This window comes from Salvia hispanica, chromosome 3, assembly GCF_029641045.1.
Source record: "Salvia hispanica isolate PSC_SH4W2 chromosome 3, Shi_PSC_v1, whole genome shotgun sequence".
NCBI classification, from domain to species: Eukaryota; Viridiplantae; Streptophyta; class Magnoliopsida; order Lamiales; family Lamiaceae; genus Salvia; species Salvia hispanica.
This window is the reverse complement of record NC_142694.1, coordinates 47,406,776-47,431,034: the sequence shown is the minus strand read 5'-3', so window position 1 is coordinate 47,431,034 and position 24,259 is coordinate 47,406,776. Positions and strand designations below refer to the sequence as shown.

General features: G+C 35.2%; 3 protein-coding genes across 5 annotated transcripts; all 3 read left to right on the top strand.

The window, feature by feature from the left end:
• Window positions 1-10,411: 10,411 nt before the first annotated feature.
• Window positions 10,412-11,463, top strand: LOC125211934 (uncharacterized). 2 transcript variants are annotated; one of them, XM_048111900.2, is made up of 2 exons: window positions 10,412-10,622; window positions 10,849-11,463. In XM_048111900.2, the coding sequence occupies exon 2, from the start codon at window positions 10,851-10,853 to the stop codon at window positions 11,226-11,228; it is 378 nt and encodes a 125-aa protein (XP_047967857.1). In that variant the 5' UTR covers window positions 10,412-10,622; window positions 10,849-10,850; the 3' UTR covers window positions 11,229-11,463. The 2 variants fall into 2 exon arrangements, with proteins under 2 accessions (XP_047967857.1, XP_047967856.1); XM_048111899.2 differs by having other exon boundaries at window positions 10,418-10,645.
• Window positions 11,464-14,268: 2,805 nt separating this feature from the next.
• LOC125215221 (G protein alpha subunit 1) lies at window positions 14,269-18,186 on the top strand. Of its 2 annotated transcripts, none has more exons than XM_048116582.2 (13): window positions 14,269-14,703; window positions 14,792-14,864; window positions 14,948-15,010; window positions 15,083-15,172; window positions 15,331-15,408; window positions 15,550-15,657; window positions 15,771-15,872; window positions 16,083-16,138; window positions 16,772-16,906; window positions 17,054-17,147; window positions 17,228-17,287; window positions 17,365-17,444; window positions 17,656-18,186. In XM_048116582.2, the coding sequence occupies exons 1-13, from the start codon at window positions 14,696-14,698 to the stop codon at window positions 17,831-17,833; spliced, it is 1,125 nt and encodes a 374-aa protein (XP_047972539.1). In that variant the 5' UTR covers window positions 14,269-14,695; the 3' UTR covers window positions 17,834-18,186. The 2 variants fall into 2 exon arrangements, with proteins under 2 accessions (XP_047972539.1, XP_047972538.1); XM_048116581.2 differs by having other exon boundaries at window positions 14,270-14,703; window positions 14,948-14,985.
• Window positions 18,187-19,835: 1,649 nt separating this feature from the next.
• On the top strand, window positions 19,836-23,031 carry FAP2 (Chalcone-flavanone isomerase family protein). Its single transcript, XM_048111753.2, has 11 exons — window positions 19,836-20,031; window positions 20,502-21,047; window positions 21,131-21,359; window positions 21,453-21,528; window positions 21,622-21,724; window positions 21,887-21,955; window positions 22,044-22,080; window positions 22,159-22,233; window positions 22,311-22,362; window positions 22,502-22,546; window positions 22,649-23,031. Exons 2-11 carry the CDS (start codon window positions 20,578-20,580, stop codon window positions 22,744-22,746), a joined length of 1,254 nt encoding a protein of 417 aa, XP_047967710.1. The 5' UTR covers window positions 19,836-20,031; window positions 20,502-20,577; the 3' UTR covers window positions 22,747-23,031.
• Window positions 23,032-24,259: the final 1,228 nt, after the last annotated feature.

Genomic DNA, 24,259 nt, shown 5'->3' with positions numbered 1-24,259 from the left:
TAGGCCCCCACTCCACAATGGGGGCCTTTTAGAGCCCATGAGGTGGCCGATCGCTTGGCCCTTGCGATCGGCCACCATTGTTAATGCCTTAAGTAGTGAAAGATTCAGGTACCGTTTATATAGTTTATTTTTAATATAAAAAAAGTAAGAATTAAACATAATTGTTAGTAGTACTGACCTGTTCGTCATTAGGAGTCTCAGTTTACCATTTTAGTCAATCTGCCATTAGTAGTCCAGGTTCACTTTTACTATAAATGGTAGGTACAAATCACTTTCCACTAACTAACTTCACTTAGAGCACCCACAATAGACCGGACTAGCACTAGGACTAGCAAAAAACACCTCTTGTCATGTCTTTAAGACTAGCTACTGCACTGCCACATCACTAGGACATCCCACTGCATAATAGTGGACTAGCACTAGGACATCCCAACAAACAAAATCACAAATTCACACAAATACGAAATTAAAATTTTGACACGAATACGAGAAAAATGCAACCATTTTATATAAATTAAAAAAAAACATGGAGTACATAATTTTTAATCAAAAAATTGCTAGTACGTGCGCTAGACCGTCGGGAGCCTACAATAGCGGACAAGCGCACGTACTAGCGCCATACGCGACGTACGAGAGGTCGTCCGTCGCGCTAGTACGTCAACCGCTAGTCGGTCGCAATAGTGGACTAGCGGCTAGTCCGCGCGCTAGTCCACTATTGTGGATGCTCTTACATTCTATGTTGAAACTAGTACGAGTAATATATAAAAATAAGTCTCATATTCCACTATCTTTTCACACCCACTTTCCTATATATTTCTTAAAATCTGTGTCGAACTCAATGAAACTTCTAATGACGAACGGAGAAGGAATATTAATTCTATGATGCACTAAGACTACTCTCATCGACAACCCTCATGTATAGGTGCCCATAGTTCCGGAACCGCCGGTTTCGGTTTTGGAAATTGCCGAACCGAGACCAAACAACGAGGATGTTTCGTGGTTACGGTTCTGGTTCCGGTTCCAAGCCGACGGTTTTGCGGCGATTTTTTGCGGTTCTGAACCACCAGTTTACGGTGGATTTTTGCAGTTCCAACTCGGTTTCACGGTTTTCCAGCTATTTTTCGCGGTTCTGGCATTATTTCGGTTCAAAATTTTTTAATCTGAACCTAACCACGATTCCAAAATCGATGATTTCAATTCGGAACCGTAACCGCCTGTACGGCTTCGCGGTTAACCGCCGAAATCGTAAACCTTAGGCACCTCTCATGTGTGGATCAAGTGTGTGATGACGAATATAAAAAATAAATATAAATGAAACTTGTCACATTAACCCTTAAATGAGAATGGTTGTGCAGACGACCTCTAGGTTGAGACGTTGAAAGGGTTTTTTCTCTGTTACATTTTTTTTGTTTAATAAACTTTTTACTTTCATAATGATTTTATTTAACTGATTTGTTTTATAGTAATTTTTTATTGAAAATTTTTCCTATATCCTTACTTATTTTGTTACCATTTCTTATTCAAGTTATTATTTTCTCTCTATATATTTCTTTTGCATTGCTATTATTGTACTTTGATCCTAAGAATTTATGAATCCAAATTATCCATTTTGGTTTCAAAATCCTCAAAACAACTACACTCTCATGCAAATCCTAGCTCCCAAAATGTTTTGAGTTTTCAATTGTACAAGAATCCTCAAAAAAAATTTCCTGATTTTGAAGATTCTCAAAATACTGAATTTACTCCGAATTTAAGCAAAATTTATCTCAACAAATTTCTATATGCGAAAATGTCAACCGCAATTTGTTCAGAATTGCTCAACATTCCAACAAGAATCAGAACAACTCAAAATATATGAGTTGGGGTGATAAGGAAGATTTGGCGCTTATGGCTTCCCATGTCTTTGTACCCGAGATAGTGTTCGTGATAAAAATCAAAAGGGTGAATCACTATGTGTGCGTATTCACAAATTGTAGCACGAGAGTCAAAGCAGACAATCTAGTTGAGATCCATGAAAGAAACAAGGAATCTTTGAAATGTCAATGCAAACAAACGAGTGACTGCTTGCGAAAGAGGAGTGGAATGAGCAACCGAAATATTGAGAAAGAAGCTCATAGCATCTACAAAGCAGACGGAGACAACAAATTTCAAGATTTGATAGTTTACAATGAAGTTATGAGCAAACATCTCAAATGGAGCATTTGTGAGACAACACATGTTATTGATGACAATGAGGTTGATGGTCAACAAAGTGGCAGAAGCAAGATCTTCTGAATCTTGAGACTCGCAATCAGTGTAATAGTATTTGCTTTGTGACTTTAGCTTATGCAACTTAGTTTGGTGTGCCTTTATCAGCGTAACAGGAGTATTAGTTGGAAATTCTGTTTGAAGTTAGTTTTGTTTTGTTTCAATTATGTAATATTTAGCTTGCATCTTTAGCGTATGCAACTTAGTTTGGTGTGTTTTTATCAATGTAATAGTTTGCGTGATTAGTTTATGTAATATAAGCTTGGTGTGAAACACAATATAGGCATAGTGATAGCAGTAGCACACATAAACATAATATTTTTGATAAAATTCTTGTATCGGCAGCACAAGCGGATTAATTTACCTCAACCATCTCTTACACCATTTCCTACACAAATGAAATAACGCCATGTGGAGACTTTTTTAAATAAAAAAATAAAAAATTCAAATTTTACTATCATAATGCATCTTCTCATACACCAATATTTTATCACCATGTATATATTATTTTTAAAAAAAGAAATAAAAAACTAAAACTTAAATTTTAAACCCTGGAACCTTTTATTTATTAAATTCCCATTCAAAATCATCCAACGTGAAAAGATTTAGCCGTCACCCCGTCTGCCTTTTCATTCATAAGTTCAAATTAAGTTTTAACTTATTCAGTTAAAAGCATATGTGATTCAGGTAAAAAGCATGTAATTCATTAGATTTGAACTTTGCTTCAATTTTTTTATTACAATGAATTGAACTTTGCTTCAATTTTTTTATTACTGCTATCCAATTTTTAATGGAACATGAGAGCTTTGAAATTTGAATTTGGTTTTAATTATATAATCTTGATTAGTTCCATGCATATAATAAATACACAAAGAGATTATGTATTGAAAATAAATTAAATGACCGCGTACAGTAGTAGAAGAGATCGATAGTTTTATTGTTGCCAGTTTGCTTATTAAAAGACCACATATTTTAATGTTTGATTTGAAATTAGATGAAGAAATTGCGAGCATGTATTTGAATGTAGTTCGAAATAGAAGTTGAAGCATGTGATGTCTACATGAAATATGCTAAGGAAACTGGACTAGAACTCAAACTCAAAAAATGACTGCTCCTAAAGATCCGGTTACGAGTAACATCTGGATATTAGTTTTTATTGTTGTAGAGAAGGTTTTAGAACAATAAACAATCGAGGTGTTATAGTAAAAAATCCACACCCTCATATGTAAGGCTATGATGAAAAAATTTGTTGAGAACTCTATAAGCATAATGTGTGTGCTTGTATATATCACAGTGTTTTTGTGTGTGTGAGTGCAGAGAAGATGGAAATAATGAGTGTGAATATCGAAACGGGGAAATCCGTGAATGGTATTAATATTGGATTGATGAAATGCATGGAGAATGAATTATAATATGTAAAGTTTTTCACATTTGATGATTTTGATGAGAATTTTATAAATAAAAGGTTTTAGGGTTAAATGATGTGGACCGTTATAATTCGACGGCCACTGCTTGTAACACCACTGCTTGGTGCATTAGTATTAGATGAATTTGTGAGGTCGTGGATCACAAAAGCTACAGAGATCATAGCCACGGCCACTATTGTAAAGCGAGTGTCGATATTTACCATTACAACCTTGCAAGGTTGGAATAGCTTTTGCTTGTTAGGAGCTGCAAGAGGACCTGTGTCGATATTTACCATTACAATCATAGCCACGACCACTATTGTACACCGAGTGTCGATACCGACGGTTCCAGTACAGTTCGGCGGTTCAATTTTTTTTGTCCTTTTGATATATGTTTATCTACAAAAGGTGCATAACTAAAATTCAAACAATAAGGATGAAAGTTGTAATTTTATTGATATAAATTTCAACAAGACTACAAGCTAAATTACAAAGTTATAATGATTACAATTTACAAAGTGAAGTACATATACTTGTGAATTTCAGCAAGACCTACAAAAACGACTTGAAGTTTTGAACAATAAATTTATAAGCATATACTCTTGGTCGGCAAAGGAGATGTTTCTACATATATATGTAAATTGATGGAAGATTTAGCAATTCAACCTTAAACATTGAGTTCAGTCTAACAATCAACAATTATGGTAGAATTGTCAAAAGTTTCCCGGATTTAGTCTTATTGTCTCCTTCAATGACTAGAGTATATACAAATACAATTATTTAATTGTATTTTCATATTTTTAAAGTTGAAACAAATGAAAAAAAATAAAGAAAAAAGGACTTGAGTTCAACTTAAATTTAAAATTTAAGTTGAGGTATCTTCGTATTGCATTGAGAATCAAAGCCCACGTAGCTCTTTTACCTGACTTACTTGGTTGGTGGTAGGGGCATGCCCATATTAGATCAGATGAATTGTTTTCATATGATGGATGAGAATACGATTTCCCCCAAAAACCTTTATTAAATTTGTAGACTTTGTTGCATTATTTACAACATGAATTAAACTCCGATGTCATCTCTTGAGACCTTAATGGTTAGCAATTAGAGACATAATTGATGGTAACTTAGACTTTTTACTGCTTTATGGTACGGGTGGAGGAGGAGGATGCATGTCCTCATCACAAGAAGAAGATATACTGAAATTGAAGTATGCGCATGAGAGTAGAAAATAGAGATTGGGAAGAGAAATTCTTTTCAACACAAGAATGAGGTGAGTAGAAATTAGGGGTGAGCAAAATAACCGAAAACCGAATATCCGAACCGAACCAAACCAAAATTTTGAAATTCGGTTCGATTTTTTCGGTTTTTCGGTTCGGTTCGATTTTAAAAATACAAAAATTTCGATTTTTTCGGTTCGGTTCGGTTTGAGCGAAAAAAAAACGAAAAACCGAAAAAACCGAATTATATTTAAAATATATTATTATATATTTTTATCCTATTAATTTAGTATATTATATCATATATATAACATATATTCTTCTAATATATTTTTATATAATAAACATTATATATATTATATTAATTTTATATTATATATATTTATATTCTATTAGTATATATAAAATAAAACAAATTAGATATATTAAAATATACTATTTTTTTTCGGTTTTGTTTTGAAATTTCGGTTTCTTCGGTTTAGTTCGGTTTTTTAAGTTCGGTTTTCGGTTTTTCGGTTCGGTTCGGTTTCAATTTTAACCTAAATTCGGTTTTTCGGGTTCGGTTCGGTTCGGTTCGGTTCGGTTTGGGTGAAAAACCGAATCGAAACCCGAATGCACACCCCTAGTAGAAATGATGGAGAATGGGATATTTATAGGAGAAAAATTGGGAAAAATCAGATTTTTAGAAAAATGAAATTTGAAATTTTGGCCGATTTACCGCCGGAATCGGCGGTTTAGGTCTAAACCGCTGGTTTCTGACCACTTTTCTACAACACTACACCTGAAAAGCCTACACCCTAGCCTGAAACCTACTTTGAGCCATTGAACCGGCAGTTCTGGTTTCTCAAATTCTTGAACCTGAACCACTGAACCATCCGGCGGTTCTGAACCACTGCGTTGATTCCGGTTCCGGGTTATGAACCGGCGGTTCGGTTCGGTTTGTGCAGGTATAATATGCTTACATCTAAAGTCCAAAGTCCTCCAATTCCAAACTCTCTTTTCTCTCTTCTCCCTTCTTCGTCCCTCTCTCTACTTTATGGATAATGTGGAATTGGGAGAATCCTATATTTCATTTGGTTAATCTCAAGGGAGGCTAATACATCTAAATTGTGAGAGACTTACTCGTTCGGTTGCATCTTGCCGTATTTGGAAGTATGGATCACAGGCGGACAATGTGTTGACAATATGAACAAACAAGCGTTTTGACATGCGAAAACAACGTCAGAAGTAATCTTCCTAGAACCATGGCTCGTCACAAAAATAGTCGTTCACGAGCCTTTTGTTAGCTCCCTCCCGATCACGAGCCAAGTAGCGGCGAGTTTTTTTCGGTTACAGAGAAGAGGGGGTAGGCGGCAGCGGTGGTATAGTATTGTTGACAATTTGCTTATTCTTCCTGCTCTGCTTCCGCAATCAATGGTCTAGATCGTTCAAATCCATTTGGTGAATTGTATGAAAAAATATGAAAGAAGTATGAGTGAGAGATAGTTTGATGTAAATGATGTAAAAAATTGGTGAAGTGAGAGTATTTATAGATGATTTGGTAGAATTGGGAATAAAATAAATTTAAAAAATTGAAAAAAAAAATCATAATCGGCTCTATTTTTGGGAAGTGAGAATTTTTTATTTTTTAGAATTTTTACGATTTATTACGAATTTTATAAAAAAAATATTTTAACGGATTAAAATGACGCCCAATCGCCCCCTGCTCAGAGGTTACCATGTGTCCCGCGCCGCGTGTGTGTCGCCCACCAGAAGAGCACTGCTCTTTGCTAAGAGCAATGTTGTGCCGTCGGCAAGAGCGCAACGACGAGCAGCACGCTTGTCGTGCCGACATACGCCGCTCTTCTCCACGGCAGCGCTGGGGATGCTCTAAAGGCTCTACATGGTAACCATAATTTTAGGGGATCCGATTCTTTATTACAAGAAATTAAGGTTGGGTAAACGGTCGATTCAGTTAATAATCCAACCGACTTGTCAGTTAATCAACCACAAAAAAATAGTAAAAAAACTAACCGGAATCGAACCGAATTATAGTTCAGTTACTTCACTAACCGACTCGGTTAGAACCGATCGGTTATGGTACTAATTGAATTGGACCCAAAAAAAATATTAATTTCAACAAAAACAATAATTATACTACTCCCTCTGTCCGGCATTATGAGTCCTAGTTTAGTTGGGTGCGGGTTTTAAGAAATGTTTGAGTGTGTTATAATTGGAGTGTGTGATAATGGAATGTGAGATCCATATGTATTATTATTTGGTTTATTCTTTGTATTTTATTTTTTAAAATAATAAAAATATATATATAATAAAAATGCTTAATTGGGTCAAAATAGGGTTGAACGACGTTGACCGTTATAATTTAACGGAACCGTCAGTTTTGGACCGATTTGATCCGAGTTGAAATGTTTGGGATGCAAAAATTTCAAATATAATGTTTGAGACCAAAATCGTAAAATGACCATATGTTCAAGATCAATTTTGGCCTTTACTCTAAATTTTATAACTTAATTTTAGATAAATAGTCATGTGATAATTAGTTGCCAACTCTCATCTACTAAATAAGCTCACAAATTAATCATTGATTATATCTTGCTACCGTTTTTATCTGGTAAACCAAACACTATCTTAAAAGTATAAAATAATACCAATATTAATATGCAATATAAAAAAAAACGATCCCACGAAACTCTCGTCATTTTTTTACTAGTTTAACATGTCTAAATATATATGAACAGTTAACTCATTGATTTTATATAAAATGAGCTTGTATAAATTGCTTTCTTGATAAAATTTATTTATGATTTATCATATCTCTCTAGCTTGCGTTTAAAATTTGTCTACATATTTTGGACCAAGTCTAAGTAGCAATAATAGCGTACACGTAATAACAATAGTTGAAGTGCTAAATAAATTTAAGTGCCAATTGTGATAAGACATTGTCATTATCATCATGAGTGATATGAGGACGATAATTTACGTAACAACTAATTTTACAAAATAAAATCGAAATTGTACAAAAACTATTTACACCCTATCTCTCTTTTGCCCTTCTTATCTTACTTTGCCATTATATGACCCACAAATGGCACAAGTTGGTTCAAAGGGGCATTCTTGGCCACAAAAATTATCATTTGGTGTGCTAGATAATTATGTCGAATTTGTCCTCTTTTGACATTTCTTGAAATGAAATATAGTATAGTAATTATTATTGTCCGAAAGATATTGAATTTTGTATATTGCGGGAAAGTGGGATTGGAGCAAAATGAAGGGCTACGCTTGGAAAAATAGGTTGTGAAAAATGTAATTAAGGAAAGATAAATATGCTTTGGAAGTTTTATATTTGAAGTAGTCGTTTAGGAAATATTATGTACACGTAATTAACAACTTAAAGCTTAATCTATGGGACTGTATAAAACCACAAAGTGATAGAACATCCAACTTTTGTATGTTAGCCTATCTTATAATGGACACACTACTCTATCTCTTATCACCTCAATGATTGCATAGTTTAATTGCCCCATCTTTTACGAGTACTCCCTTTACTCACTCGTGTTGGGTCATTTTTTATTTTGGAAAATTTCTTCGTAGTTGAGTTATTTTCATAATTAATTTTTTATTTTTACTTTACTCTCTCCTATTTTATTTTTTCTACTTTATTCTCTCTACATATTTCTCTTTCTTAATTTTTTTTTATCTATTTATTTAACACACTTAATATTCATTTCTTAAATTCTGTGTCGAAATCTTTTGCCTCAATTACGAGGGATCAGATGAAGTACGTAATACTTTTTTTTATTAAAATATGTAGTAACTTTTTTGTTACTTTCCATTTTCGATCACAATAATTTGATCACACTTTCCCAGTAATCAAGATTATGATTGTAATTTATATATATAGAGTTTTCTTCAAAATAATTTTGGTAGTCTCGTGATGTTTAAAAGCGAAATATTAAATCATAAATTTTTATTTTTTACAATTACCTCATTTTTGTACAAAAGAATATCTTTCGATGAGACTTAAATCATATCATTTCATAAAAAAAAATAAAAAATCTTACTTTAATAAAACAATTACTACTATTTTAAGCATCAATTTACAATGTTTTGTACACAGACATGGTGGCTAAAAAGAAATTGAAATTTAACAGTTTAAAATTTTATTTAAAAATTTTGTGAAATCAGCCAGATTTTGACCGAATTACATGATATAAGAACATTCATGATGCAGACTAAATAAAATTAACCACAATCCTAATTTTACTACTATCACGTCGGTTTTTTTCATTTCAAGCTCGTTTTTAGCTATAATTCAATTCCACATTCAGCAATTAATAAAAATAGAGAAATAAATATAGAAAATTACAATAATGAAAATCTAAACACTACAGTCTACAAATACAATTAAAGAACCATAATTTTCAAACTACAAATCTAGCAAATTTTAATTTTTTTCTGGATAAATAAAGCCACAGGCCCACAGTGGAGGTGAAATTAATTAAAATTTAATAGCATTAAGAGATGCACTGAATAATATTGACTGCGGTTGGTTAGTTCGATATATAGTGCTTTTTGCACAGTGTTACCGTGAAACGTCGTCGTCGCGACAACTGGCATACCTCCATTAGTTTTTATCACCTGTTGCATCTACTATTTGACCGTCACTGCGCTTGACTCGTTTCAAATTATCTCTCCCAATACATGTGAAAATATGATACCCTCTACACATCTTAATTTTGGAGTTTTGTGATGTATAGTAATTTCCCAAAAAATGGAATGCACTTATCTAATCTGAATTACCTTTAATTTTGGAGTTTTGTGGTGTTATAGTATGTGAAAATTATTACTATATCCCTGTGTGGCTGATCATAATGTGGCTGCATAGTTTTTCCTTATTCTTAATTACTCGATCTATAAAGAATAAATTTATTACGAATCAATTTTATTTTATTTTCATTATGCAGATATTTTTGATTGGTTTCCTATCCGAATAATATTAACCTATATACTCTCGATAATTTTTAAACATCCCAATCTATATTGATTCCATTCATGTGATAACAAAACAATAAAGTAAAAAGGAAAGATAATGCGAACCAAATTTCAAACACATTCCATTAAAATTGAAAATGGTCACTATACCCATCATTTTGTCCAATCCACCAATTTATTAATCACTAATCAACTCATAAAGTCTCGGAGACCGATAAATTAACTAACCTCATCAATAAACTCATTTTGACCGATTTCCTCACTTATCCAAAAAACCAAACACAAGTCACTAGCTTAGAATTTTTTTGTATCAATGTGAAAACTTGACTAGAATAAATGGTTTAATTAGTAGTACTAGTAAATTATTAATAGAAGACGAAACACATCAAATCGACGGCCAGGATCAAACCGGGTGCACCGAATCCCACTACTCCCAGAAAGCAGGGGATCACAGCTGAGGCAAAAAACCGAAAAAAAACATCGGCATCACAAATATAACAGTGTCGCAGAAGCTGCCAATGATTGGAGATAACACATTTTGTCCTTAAACATTACACAGTTGGCAAAGGAGAGTCCCAACTTTCCATCTCACCAAATTCATACACATATAACATGTTTCACATGTCTCCACGGAATCACAAACAACCTTAACAACTCCAATCTGATAGAGAAGGGCTCTGCGGGAAATGTACATGGTGTTCAAGCGTCTCATCATCGGCGGCGAAATTGTTGAAGAAGAAGGCGAGTGGGAGAAGGAGAGGTAAACAAGCAGTTGCAATCAAGGTGAGATCCCCTCAAATTGATTGATTTTTCCATCTAAAGATTCGATTTTTTATGTGATTTGCATCAATCCCATCTTCAATTAGTACTTAATGAGAGCTGAAATTGATTGATTTTAACATCTAAAGATTCGATTTTTATGTGATTTGTGACAATCCCATCTTCAATTAGTACTTAATTTTGAATTTCTTATCAAATTTCCTCAGTGATGGAGCAGAAAGCGGCGGCGGCGGTGGTGGCGCGGTGCGAGTGCTGCGGGCTGACGGAGGAGTGCACGGAGGCGTACATTAAGCGGGTGCGCGAGCGGTACTCGGGGCGGTGGATTTGCGGGCTTTGCGGCGAGGCGGTGAAGGACGAGGTGGTGAGGTCGGAGAGGGGAATTGGGAGCGAAGAAGCGCTAATTCGGCACATGAATTTCTGCCGGAATTTCAAGAATCTGGCGCCGCCGAAGAATCCGACGGAGGAGCTGATTGACGCGGTCAAACAGCTGCTTCTGAGGAGCCTCGACTCGCCTCGGTCCAGCCCGGTGAAGAAGGCTGCCCTGCTGCGCAGCCAGAGCTGCGAGCCGGCGCTGCAGTCGAGCTGAGCCGAGTGTCGAGTCTCGCAGATGCTAGTGTGTCTGAGCCACCTCCTCAAGTCGAGCTGAGCCAAGCGTCGAGTCTTGTAGTTGTAGATGTGATGAAACATTGGTTTGTGAAATAAGTCATGTGTTTTAAATTACTCTACTACTTATTTTCTTAATGTTCTTTTTTGATGTTGAAAAGTGTTTTTCTGAATTTAATTGAGTTAATGATGGGTCTTTACTCATTGCATTGCGCTTATATATTTGGTGGTGTTACGGTTGAGAAAAGTCATGTACAAGAAATTTAACTGAATATTGAATGTTAGCCATAAAGGAGATTTGCTACTTTCAACTTGTTTGATATTTTTGTGAAGTACATATGTTTAGAGCACTTCTTAGATTAGAACATTAGACAGTTAATAGCCCCTGATAAATTCAAATCCAATGTGGCCAAGAATAAAAATTAACATATCACAGATTAATATAAACCCACAAATCCAACCGTTTTTACTTAAAGAAGACGAAATATTTAGGATTGTAGCCTTGTGTGCTATCTCATTTTTAAAAAAATTACTCATAAATTAAATATTGTGCTTAACGTAAGTGCTCAAAATTTATATTTTTACTGCATTGATCTCTAATGAATTTGTGATTATGAGAATTCGCATATGGTGCTGATTGGCCGTCCGGTCGATCGGCGCCTATTGCATGAGATGCATCGATCGCTGATCGCGAAATAAAACGTTTTTTTTTTCATCCTTATATATACACCTCGTTCATCTACATTTCATTCACACACACCTCTTCATTCTCTCTAAACTACAAATTTTCTCTATCTAAAAACAGAATGAATCCCGATAACGACTCTCCAACCAACAGCGGGTACATACCAATTCTTCGGCGGGTCCCCATTACCTCCTACCCAAATGCGTCCAATGGCCGTTAAAAGCGGCAAAGCGGAAGGAGAAGGGGGTGGCCAGCGGGTCATTGAAAGCCCAATCGATAGTGGATCAGAAGATTTTGCAAAAAGCGTCAAGATTCAATAGCAAAAAACGTTTTTCGAGATGATAAGGGCATCGGCCGCCGAACCCAACCCGGAGAGTCAAGAAGAAGTACGCGACTCTCAACCAACATCTGGAGCAAGAATTGGGGTTGAGTGACGATGAGGATGAGTGATGGAACGGGGTTGTAGAATTTTTTTTAATGAAATATGTTTGATTTTTTTCTACGTTTTTTCTCTTTAATTTAATTCATTTTTGTTATTTTGCATTTGATAAACATCAACAATTAAAATGTATTACAGAGATAATGATGAGGAAATTGAGATAAGCTGAGGATGGACTGGGGATAGGCTGTATAATAAAATGCTGACGTGGTAAAAGAAAATTGGATATGAATTGAGGGTTGTCCGCTAGTGTGAATGGCCTAAGAATTTAAATTACTTCACGGTTAAAAGTATGTATAATTATTTTATAGCAATTTACTCAACAAGTTAAGTGTAATTAGATTATATACATAAGACCAAGAGTAAATAATTTATTTAAATGCTGTTACTTTATAAGTTAAGTAGAAGTTCAAAAATCAAATTTTGATTATTCCTCAACCCAATATGGAGGCTCTTGAGCAGTTTATTTTGAGTTGAGAAAAATGACAGTGGACTTAAGCTGTGGTTGGTGAGTTGGGTGGAGGGCCACTTAGACAGTTTCTCCTAGTGCTGAGATTGATTGCATGTATTCATTTTATAGTCAAATTGATTGGTTTAAGGTTTTAGGTTGTGATCGGCGAAAATGAGATTGAAAAATCTCATGATCAATTCTTGGACTTTGTTTATTTCATTCTCATCTCCAATCTGCAAACCTTCTGTCTACTCTCTATTCATCTTCTCACTTCTCATCTCAATAATTCTAAACATGATTCTCTTGTTGCTTGTAAATGTAGCCACGTCCACCAAAATGCCAAATAATAAAGACAACTGTATTACAAATTCAAGCCAAATTAATTCTCAACCTTACTCCTTTTTTATTGAATAATAATAATAATAGTGAACAAAAGTTTTAAGGTCGCGTCACGATGAATTTGAATCTGAGACCATTGATATCAAACATTAACCATTCTATAACTAGGTTAAAACAGACACTTCAAACCAATAAATAAATAAAAGTGGAAGGTGGTCTCTCAGTCCAGAGAATACTATTCATCCACCAAAATTTGGACGACTTAATTAAAAACAATTATTATAACATAAATTTAAAAAAAAACTTTTTGTCATTGAACAATTCAAGACAAGATAATGCTACTACTATACTTGAAACTTGAGAGCACAAGGAAAATTGCAATGAAACAAAATTTTGGTAGTAAAACAAGTACTAGTACTATGAAAGTACTATAGGAATTAAGGATATAAAATTCAGTCACAGTTCAATTAATACTAACAGCATTAGTTAATAATATCTGTATATTTTGCTGAAATTGTACTCTGAAAAAGTCTTGCAGGTAATTTAACTCTTTCTCCTATTCATTTTGTTTGTCATTTTGATAATTACTCATTCGAGTTATTCTATTAACGGCAGATAACAATTATAGTAAATTAGTAACAAAAGTCTTATTTGGAGTCTTGGATAACTTCTTTTAATATATAGTTTGGACAAGTCATTATAAATTAACAATTAATTTAATCGCGTGGAAGAAGCATTTAATTGGATGATTGAAATTATATTTGGACATCCAAAACGGCAGACAAAGCGCCATTTTCAAACATTTGCATCAAATTATATGTAGTTAAATTGAGTTAGATTCAATATTTCCTTATTTTATGTATTTTTTGATCATTTCATAAAATATTATTAATGTATACATAGGAAAAATGCCCCAATCAACAATTAAAAACACAAACCTTAGTAAAAAATGGAAAACTGAATTGAATTTTTCTTAATAAATGATGAAAAATCCCAGAGCTACAGAATCCATAGCCGGATGCAGGGCGGGTGTGGGTCGGGTCGATATTCATATCCTAATCAGTCAAAAAGCTGACTGGTCGTTGACTGGTCAAAAAGCTTAAAACCGCCGGATCTATCAGATGGATTAAACCTACTACCAAACCCTCCTCTCCTCCATTTCTCTTTCCACGGCCGATCGCCGCCGCTCTCCGCCGCCGTCTACAACCTCTACTTTCTGCTCTATCCTCCGCCTGATCCACATCGCCAACATTTCAACAAGGAGCTGATCCTGCTCGCCTGAATCCAGCATTAGATCCACTCGCCCTAGAATCTCGCGCTTCAGCTGAGCTGATACTTAATTGCCGCTTCCTCCGTCATTCCGACAACTAATTGGTGAGTTATGGAGCTGTGTGGAGGGTTGGACGGTGGAATTGGTGATTGAGCTGGTTTGGGTTGGGGATTGAGGTCATATGGTGTTTGTGTTGTGTACGTTGATAGATAGTATGGGGTCACTCTGCAGTAGACATCGGCGCAGTCCAGCTGATCCTGTGGAGAATGAGCAGGTTAATCCGAGCTTCCAGAATTTTTCATGTTTTTCGAATTGTAATGCAATTTGGCGTTTGTTTATTTCTGGATTGTTTGTATTTTCAGACTGCAGAAATTGAGAGGCGAATTGAGCAAGAAACAAAGGCTGAGAAGCATATTCAGAAGCTTCTGCTACTTGGTATTTACACATGGAAAACTCTTTTTTTATTTTTTTTGGTTTCTTCTGTTACTTATTTAACTATTTACTGAATTTTTTCAAAGGTGCTGGAGATTCTGGAAAGTCTACCATTTTCAAGCAGGTATGATGATCCTTTCTATATCAAGGTCAGAGTTCATGCATAATGTCTGTATTATGTATAGATCAATCAGAAGGATAATTGTCCGAATGCATTGCAGATAAAACTTCTGTTTCAGAGCGGGTTTGATGAGGCTGAGCTGAAAGGCTATACTCCAGTCGTCCATGCCAATGTTTATCACACAATAAAAGTATGAATAAATGAACGGGTGTGTTGGTTGTTACCCTTTCGTTTATAATACAGTAGATTGCTAGGATGTGTAAAATTTTGAAATTGCATGGTGTATGTGTTGAAGTTGTATGAGAACATGCTGCTTAGTTTTGTTTTGTTTTGTTTTGTTTCGTGCAGATATTATATGAAGGGTCGAAGGAATTATCTCAAAGCTCGGAAGATTCCTTAAAGTTCATTGTATCTGATGAAAATAAGGTTTGCTTTGTTTGTATATAATGACATAGTCCTGATCTATCCTTAATTTTCATTGTTTTCGAGCACATAAGTCAGAAATCAGTGTGCACATGAAGATTTAAACAACTCTGAAGATGTCTGTTGTTGTGAATGTTCTTTCAGGAAATTGGAGAGAAATTTTCTGAAATTGGTGGTAGGTTGAATTATCCACGTCTAACTAAGGAGATCGCACATGAAATTGAAACTCTATGGAGAGACAGTGCTATACAGGTTGGTTGTGTTTTGTGTAAATGATTTCAAGTAGTCTTCAACTGAATTTTCATTCTAAGATTCATTGAATACTTTTAGATTTACTTATTCAAGTGTTTGACCCTCATTGGCAGGAAACATATATCCGTGGCAATGAACTTCAACTTCCAGACTGCGCTCATTTTTTTATGGAAAATTTACAAAGACTATCTGATGTAGAATATGTTCCTACTAAGGTGTGCTCATTAGTGTGGCATACTTATTTTTCTCTTCTCTCCCTTATATAAATATGTGATTAGGTTATCTGATATACTGAAATCATCTCACCTTTCTATTTTGCCTATTGTGCTATTTTTTTCCTAGTGTTATGTACCTTATCCATAACAATTAGCTGTCCTATTTCCACACTTGTTGAATTATGTCTTTGTATGCATGCCGTGATGTAGGAAGATGTTCTTCATGCTAGGGTTCGGACAACTGGTGTTGTTGAAATCCAGTTCAGGTGATTACTGCTATCATTTTCTCTCTATACAAAGACAAAGTATTGTATTTTTGTTTGTTCATTCGGTCATTCCCGCTTTATTCATCACCAACCTCATGATTTGCCTCCATTTTATAATTGAACTTATATATGTCCCCAAGCACCGGCTGCTAGATAGCCTAACACCTCATATTTGTCCTGGTTGGAGCGCACTTTCTATTGTATCATATTCTTAAGCTACTAGTAAGTGAAGCAGACATTTGACACAATTTAGTCGGGAAGATTCAATTTAGAGGCACATTCTATCTTGTTAACAGAGGCATACCATTTTTTCTGGAAATACTTTTATGCTTTTTATTGCTCCCCTTATTAGAAATTCTGAAGAAAATTTTGTAAATCTCAAATTGTTATATGATAAAAGAGAAGAGAAAAGGATCAGATCGATTTGTCTCTCACTTCTGTGGTCTTTTGTTAAAGATATTGCAGTTTTATTAATGTTTGTGTATGCCTCATTTGTCAATAATCCTTGGCTGGCAGTAATAGATACTTCTGTTTCCTGCTATGTGTATCACTGTACCAGCACGTTGAAAATTCAAGGTGTTGTTTTAAATGACTGTTTCGTAAAGCAGTCTCTAACAATTGAGAATTTTGCAGCCCAGTCGGAGAAAACAAGAAAAGTGGGGAGGTATATCGTCTATTTGATGTGGGAGGCCAGAAAAACGAAAGAAGAAAATGGATTCATTTATTTGAGGGCGTTTCAGCTGTCATATTCTGTGCTGCGATAAGCGAGTATGACCATATTAATCTCTCATTTACCAAAAAACATTATTCACATAACTGCTTCCTATAAATCCGATTTCTTACATTTATTTTTGAATTTTCAAGCTTCGACAATAGACATAGCATGAGAGTATGTTAACCCTTATGGCTGTACAGGTACGATCAAACTCTCTTTGAGGATGATAGCAAAAACCGAATGATGGAGACGAAAGAACTCTTTGAGTGGATTCTGAAGCAACCGTGCTTTGAGGTTGTATCTGATTTTACAAGACTTCCAGTTAGAGCCATACCCGAGATGATCACTTACTAATATTTGCCACTTCCATGCAGAAAACTTCGTTCCTACTATTTCTGAACAAATTTGATTTATTTGAAAAGAAGGTCCTCAAAGTAAGTATGCAACACTCTATGGTCTTACACGTAGGACGACTTCCATGAGATTTGGATCATAATGTTCTTTTACGCAGGTCCCATTGAATGTATGTGAGTGGTTCAAGGATTACCAGCCAGTTTCTACTGGGAAACAAGAAATTGAGCATGCATACGAGTAAGCAATCTCACACCATCTTCTGAGTTTATACAAAGAACTGTGAAGCTATAATAAAATCTTGTTCTGTGCCAGTTCCCCTTTTCTTGTGGTTTCTCATTTAATAATAACTGGCTTATGAAATGCTACTGCATTTTGCATCTACCGGCGTCATTTGGTTCTTCACTTTTTTATTTTCTCCCTGATTATTCCTAATAATCTTCTTACTCAGGTTTGTGAAGAAAAAATTTGAGGAGCTGTATTTCCAAAGCACATCACCTGATCGTGTTGACCGGGTCTTCAAGATCTATAGAACAACTGCCTTAGATCAGAAGCTCGTGAAGAAGACTTTCAAGCTGGTTGATGAGACTTTGAGAAGGCGAAATCTATTTGAAGCAGGACTCTTGTGATGCACTCGAAACGCCACAAAACCAAAGAATCAACGCCTTAAGGAGTTTCGGATTTTGGACTTCAGGCTGCCGCTTCTTTTATCCCCAGGTCACATCATTCGAATCTTTCGAGTGTGGTTATGTTACCTGTAATTTAGCACCCAGAAAAAAAATTCAGTTATTTTATTTAATTTCCTTGTTTAAAGACCCTCCAATTTTTATTTTATTTTTTTCCCTACAACGATTGACAAAGAAAGCACTATTTCAACTATATGTTGTTTGTTATTCATCATCTGTAAATGAGGTGATCTCTGGCTGTAAATCACATTGATTTTGCAACTTATGCTATATATAATATATATATTGCTTTGATATATTTTTGTACACTAATTACATGCAACCCGAACATAAGGCGAGAAGCAACATGTGATGATGTCTAAATTAGGTAAACGTTAAATTTGAATCTTGTGTACAGTTGGATTTGGCTGTTTTCTTAAAACCAAAAAAAAAAATATAGTACATGTAAGAGAAATCAACATCTATTGTTGTTGACGAGTTTGTAGTACCTTGTAGTATGGTCTTAACTCTTAATTAATTGGCGTGGGTGTATCAACATCGTTAGGAATTTTTCTTAATGGACGGCAAGTAGGTTGGTTGATTTTGACATACACTTGCACACATAATTCATGTGTATCATACTATTTGAGAGGGCTGGCAAAAGTGTCCAAACTATTTTGTTGGGGGGGGGCATCCGCATCGGTGCGGTCGGTCGAAGTCATTAATCAGGGGTTAATTCTGATTTAACTTATAATACCACTTATTGATCTGGAATTAGACTTTATTAATCACAATTAGCTATTTGATCCGGTCAAATCTGACCAAAACATTACAAGTAGAATGCATCGCAAGACAAAAACTCGGTTGCGCATATCCGTTTCGGATCCAGGCATTCACAGTGGGAGCCCTTCCCACCGCCTTCCGGGAAGGCTCCTCCCATTGCAGCGGCCGAGCCCTCCCAAGGAGAGAGAGCGCTGGTAGCACGGTGCAACGACGCCTATTGCGCGCCGACCGCTGAGCCCTCCCGATTTTTATTTTTAATTTTTTTTTTGTCTATATATAACTCATTGCACTTTATTTTTTAATATTTAATAAACACCAACAAATAAAATGAATTAAACTGGAGAGCTATTATGATGGCTGTGAGAAAACTATGAAAGGGCTTAGTGATGTGGCAAGAGATATTTTTTTAGAGAGCTCACACCACTGTGAATGCTCAAGGAATCGAGGGAATAATATTTTTATGGGACTAAATGAAATCGAAAAAGTTGGTTAAAGAAGTTAAAAATTAACACTATAAATGAGAAATTTCGAAGAATAGACACCCTATGTATTTTAGTGGAGAATAGATACCATATGAATTTCTATAACATTTCCGGCCGATTTACATTATGTAAATGAGAAGTTTGATTTTGCATAATATGACAGTCGTTATTAATAAATAGACCCAAAAAAAGTCGATACAAGCTGATATGGTTCGAAAAATCTGATTACAGATTACATGTAAAAATGTACTAATACTATGATTCATGAACAAATAATTTAAAGAAAAGTGGATAGAGAAAGAAAGAGGGATCTCCAGAATTTGAGGATGAATTAGAAAGTGAGATGGCATAAAAGATGGGCCGAGAACAGGGAGATAGCCCACAAAAGTACACACCGATGCCGACATGAGATGATACCCTTGTTTGATTTTCCTATTCCGATCTCTTTTCGTTGCCTGCGCCACCCTCCAAAATCAAAACTAATTAAAACAATACAAAAGTCAATAATAAGATGTCAATGAATTTTAGTGTATTTCCAAAATCGAATTTAGGGCGATTTTACAAAAAACACGGGATTTTTTAATAAGTATACTACTCAATAATAAGATATCAATGAATTTTAGTGTATTCACTTTTAAATAAATACTACTAATAATTCCACTTATACATTTTTTTTATAAAATCAATTTTTACCGTAAAAGGTTATTCAAAGGGAAAAGAACATTGAATCTCGACTGCCTTCGTCTCTCTCTCTCTGTTTCTTGCCGAAATCACACGAGGCATATTCTTTACGTTGCCAACACCCGTGATCGATTTTTCGACCTCATTTTCATCGGAGATTATTCAAAAAGGGTTCTTGATCTTCCCCTTTTACCATTCTTTTATGCCCTTTTCCAGGTTTATAATATTCCTCTTTTCTTTTTCTTTTTTTTGTTCCTTTCCAATCGATATGTTCAATGCAGTTTTGGTATTTTGGTGATGATGAATTCCTCAATTTGTTTGTTCTTCTTCTTTATTCATGTTTGTGATTCTGATTGAATTTTGTGGGGGTTGATAAATTAGACGCATGATTGAATTTGAAGATTTTCATGTCAAATATTGGATTTTTCTAGCTCAAGTTTGATTGCTTTGTGTTTTTCATATCACAATCCACCTTATTAATGTCATTATAATCTCTGAAATTCTTGAAGATTGCACTTTTCCCTCTTTAAATTTTAGCCTTTTTTGTTAAAAATGCGCTCCTACTATGTGTTGTTCATTGACCTTTATTGGTGTGACTTGCCATTGTCTTCATACATTGGCCTTTCTCTTGCAGTTGAGATTTGAAATTGTTATGGGTTGCTAATTCTTGATACAACTTGCTGCAGCGTTTGCTGTTAGTTTTAGGTCCTGTGGTAGTTGCAAGAACTCGCAGTTGGTAACCGATACATTTGTAGCTCAATAATGGGAACTGGTTGGATGTTTTTCATCGAACCAGACGGGAATACAGGTGGGATTTTCCCTATTGATCCCATTCTGCCTCACAATTTGGGGGTTCATTGGATCTCCCACATTGCGTCGCTGGTTGACAACTCGAGGCATCTTTTGGTGCCCGGGAGCATGGCGCTCCAAGAAGCTTTCAGCTGTATGTCGAAGTTTGCTGGTGCTCTAGTGATATGGTGTGCCCGTGGATCCAATGTCAACATCAAAAGAAAGTTGCCTGGTGATCGTCACCTTGGCTATCTCTCCACTTGCTCCACCGCTTCAAGTTCAACGCAGCTGAGGCACATCTTCTCCACGAGACATGAACTGACAGGGGTGTTTAATATGATATCAAGCTTCGCTTTGAAGCAACTGTCTAAAGAGGCTCAGTGGCTACAAACTTTTCCCATGTTATCGCTGGCGGCTGCATTGGTGCCACCATTGACTAATGTGTAAGCTCAACCTAAAGACTTAAAGTGTTTCAGATGCTTTTTCCGATGTTGGGAAAATCTTAAAGGTCCCTGCTTTTTTGTAGCTCGACAAATATGCTTGCTATTCCATTGGAGTCCGGTTCTATGGAAGCACAGAGAATCACTGAGCAGAAACATTGTGCGACTGAAAGTCGAGGATGTGGACCTTGTAGTGATCTTTATTTGCAGAGACTGGCTTGGGCTAAGACGACTGAGGCCAGAACTGGCGTGGAGTTTCCAACCATGCTGGACAATAGTACATCGGGGGAGAGTAATTCTGGTTTTACTCCTGAGGTAGCTTTTTACTTGAACTCAGAAATTTGTGAATGCACTAAAGTATGAAATTGTTCGTTAACTTTTTTCTCGGGGTTACTTTCAAACTATCAGATCCTTGTAGGAACTGGATCTAGAACTATGACCGTTATAAGAATAAAATCACTCAAAGTCTATGCATTTGGCTTTTGTAAGTTCTTGGCCAAATGTTCACTCTCTTGAATGTATCAAAATCTACTCTACAAACATTCCCGTTGATTTATCTCTTTTGCTTCTTCAATAGATGTTCATCCATTTGACGTATGTGAGAAATTGGGTCCAAAGTATGCTTGCATTCCGGAGCATGAGTTGAACAAGTGCCAAGATTTTTATCGGGATCTCTTAAGGTTCGTTGGAATGATGCAGTGCATGAGCTCCGTTTTTGTGATATTATTTTACTAATATTTTTGTTGTTTAGACAATCAACTTGTAGTCCTTTGTATGTCACATAGTATTTTGATCAAGACTGCTATATTTCATTACTAATGTGTGTGATGGATATGATGCAGGTCGGATATCAACATGACAGTTAGGCTTGTAGTTAATTACAACGGGATCAAAATCAATACCGTGAAAGAGTAAGTGATCCGCTGTTGTGACACGTGAAACGTAACGAGCCACACAAAACTAAAGTGTTTCTGATTTACTTCAAAATTTCTCTTGTAGTGTTTTTGAAAAGTCTCTCCGAGCCCGATTAGCAAAGGTAAACGTCTATTCTAGTAGTGCTTGTTCATGATGATGCTACTTTTCTTATACCTGAGAATCTTTTCGTCGCTATTAGATGAATCCGGAAGCTGATTTTAGCTGCCTACAAAAATTTGGTTCCATTTTCACGCAGGATATTCCTCTACACGTGGTATGTGCATTTGCATCCATTTTTCTCGTTCCTTCTTTTCTAAGCAACAAATGCTGAAGAAAAGCTAACATTTGCAGGGCACAACAATCAATTTCCGGAGAACAGCCGACGGTCACCTCGTTACTGAAGGTGAGCGAATAACGGCGGCCAATAGTAAAATTGCTCAATAGGGCTTATAACTTGTTCGAAATCGCTCCTGCTCATTTGTTTTTGTCACCATGCGAGATGTAATGCATAGAGATTGACAAGGTGATGTTTTGTTTTTCAGTTGAAGGGAATAACATTGGAGCAGTCAAGAGCAAAGATCTTTGCAGTAAGTGTGCTTGTTATTCTGATGAGCGATGCCATTCAACCTCGACCAACTATGATAAAAATGAGGAAGTTTAACTTTTGCTTTTATGGTGTATATATCCAGGGGCCTTTTTTGACATGTATATCGGTGAAATCCCTATTTGTGAGCAAACGAAAGAAGAAATCGGGAAAAATGTAGCGAGTATAATCAGGACGTGCTGAGCTTGTTGGAGCTGGCGCTTATACCAGCTGCTGTACACACAGGAGCTCATATCTTGTCGTAGTTGTGGTAGAAATATACGAGTTAGACATACTATAGAATATAGCACGAACCCTTTATAATATACGGGTTTTTTTAGGGGGAAAAGGATTCAAAATTTAGCCTTAGTTTGATGATTCTTTGTAGCAAAAGCAGGGGATTTGCAGTTCCTGCTAAATTCAAATGTAGATTTAATTTCTGACTGTTTCTTGATTGGAGAAAAATGAATGTTTACGGTTACTTGTATATATAGAAGAGAAAAAACAGCTATTTTTTATAAAAAAAATTAAGTAATACACTTTGATGGAAGGAGTGATGAGAATGTAAATACACCATGTTACTATACTATTCCTAGAAATTAAAATTTAATAAAAGCATATAATTGTACTACATGCTATATGTGTGCCTACTTGGGCACATTTATTATTCCATCACTCACTCTCCTCATCATATGAGAAAAGAGTTGCATTTTCATTAATACAATGTGTTGGCGCTACTAGAACCAATGATTAAATATTTTTTAAATAGAATAGCTTGTGCGCATAGTGTACACACTTAAATCACAATTTATTTACACGTCTCAACTCTCAAATATATGTGGTTATACAAGTAATACAATTTCTTCAATGCACACCATACTCAAGATATATAACTATTATATATGTGTTGCTTATAAAAGCAACCCTCCCTCTAACTAAAATAAATATAAATATAAATAAATAAAGTGAAATAGGAGTACATTTTAAATTAATAAACTAACTTTCATCCACTTTTTCGATTGCCAATTCTTTTGAAATATTATAATCCTTTTGTTCACGAAAGTATATCACAACTTCTTTTTGTCATCAAGTTATAAAATTGTGTATTGGATTCCTTCTCCATCACATATGATGATCCATTTAAAATATGTACACCAAACCTTTGTAACAACATTATACAAATCCAAAATTATAAACTTTTGGTGGTAGGAGGAAGTAGAAATTTACAAGTAACAATATCACAATAATTTTAATTAATAAATAAAATATTGGGGAAAATTTATGCAATAGATATTTGTTTTGGTGAGGCCGTACAGATGGTGACTCATTAGGCATGTGAATTAATTTGTTTAGATTATCTATTGACAATTCCCAACTGTAAAAATGAAACGTGGTCGTATCATATCATGACAGTTTAGAATTTTATTTAATGATCGTTTCCAAAGCTCCGGATATGTGGGCCTACGACTCGGATCTTGGCCCATGTCTAATTTCCTAGGTGGGCCCATAAACATTAATACCGACTTTGTTAATTACATAGCACATAAATTAATTATTACTATATTCTATACGCAGCCAACATTTACATAAGTATTGTGTTTTAAAAAATCTATCTGAATAAAATATAAATAATGATTTGGGACTCCATTTTTCCAATATGACACTATGAAGGAATCAAAATTCATTTGTATTTTTATGAAAATATAGTTTTGTCAAT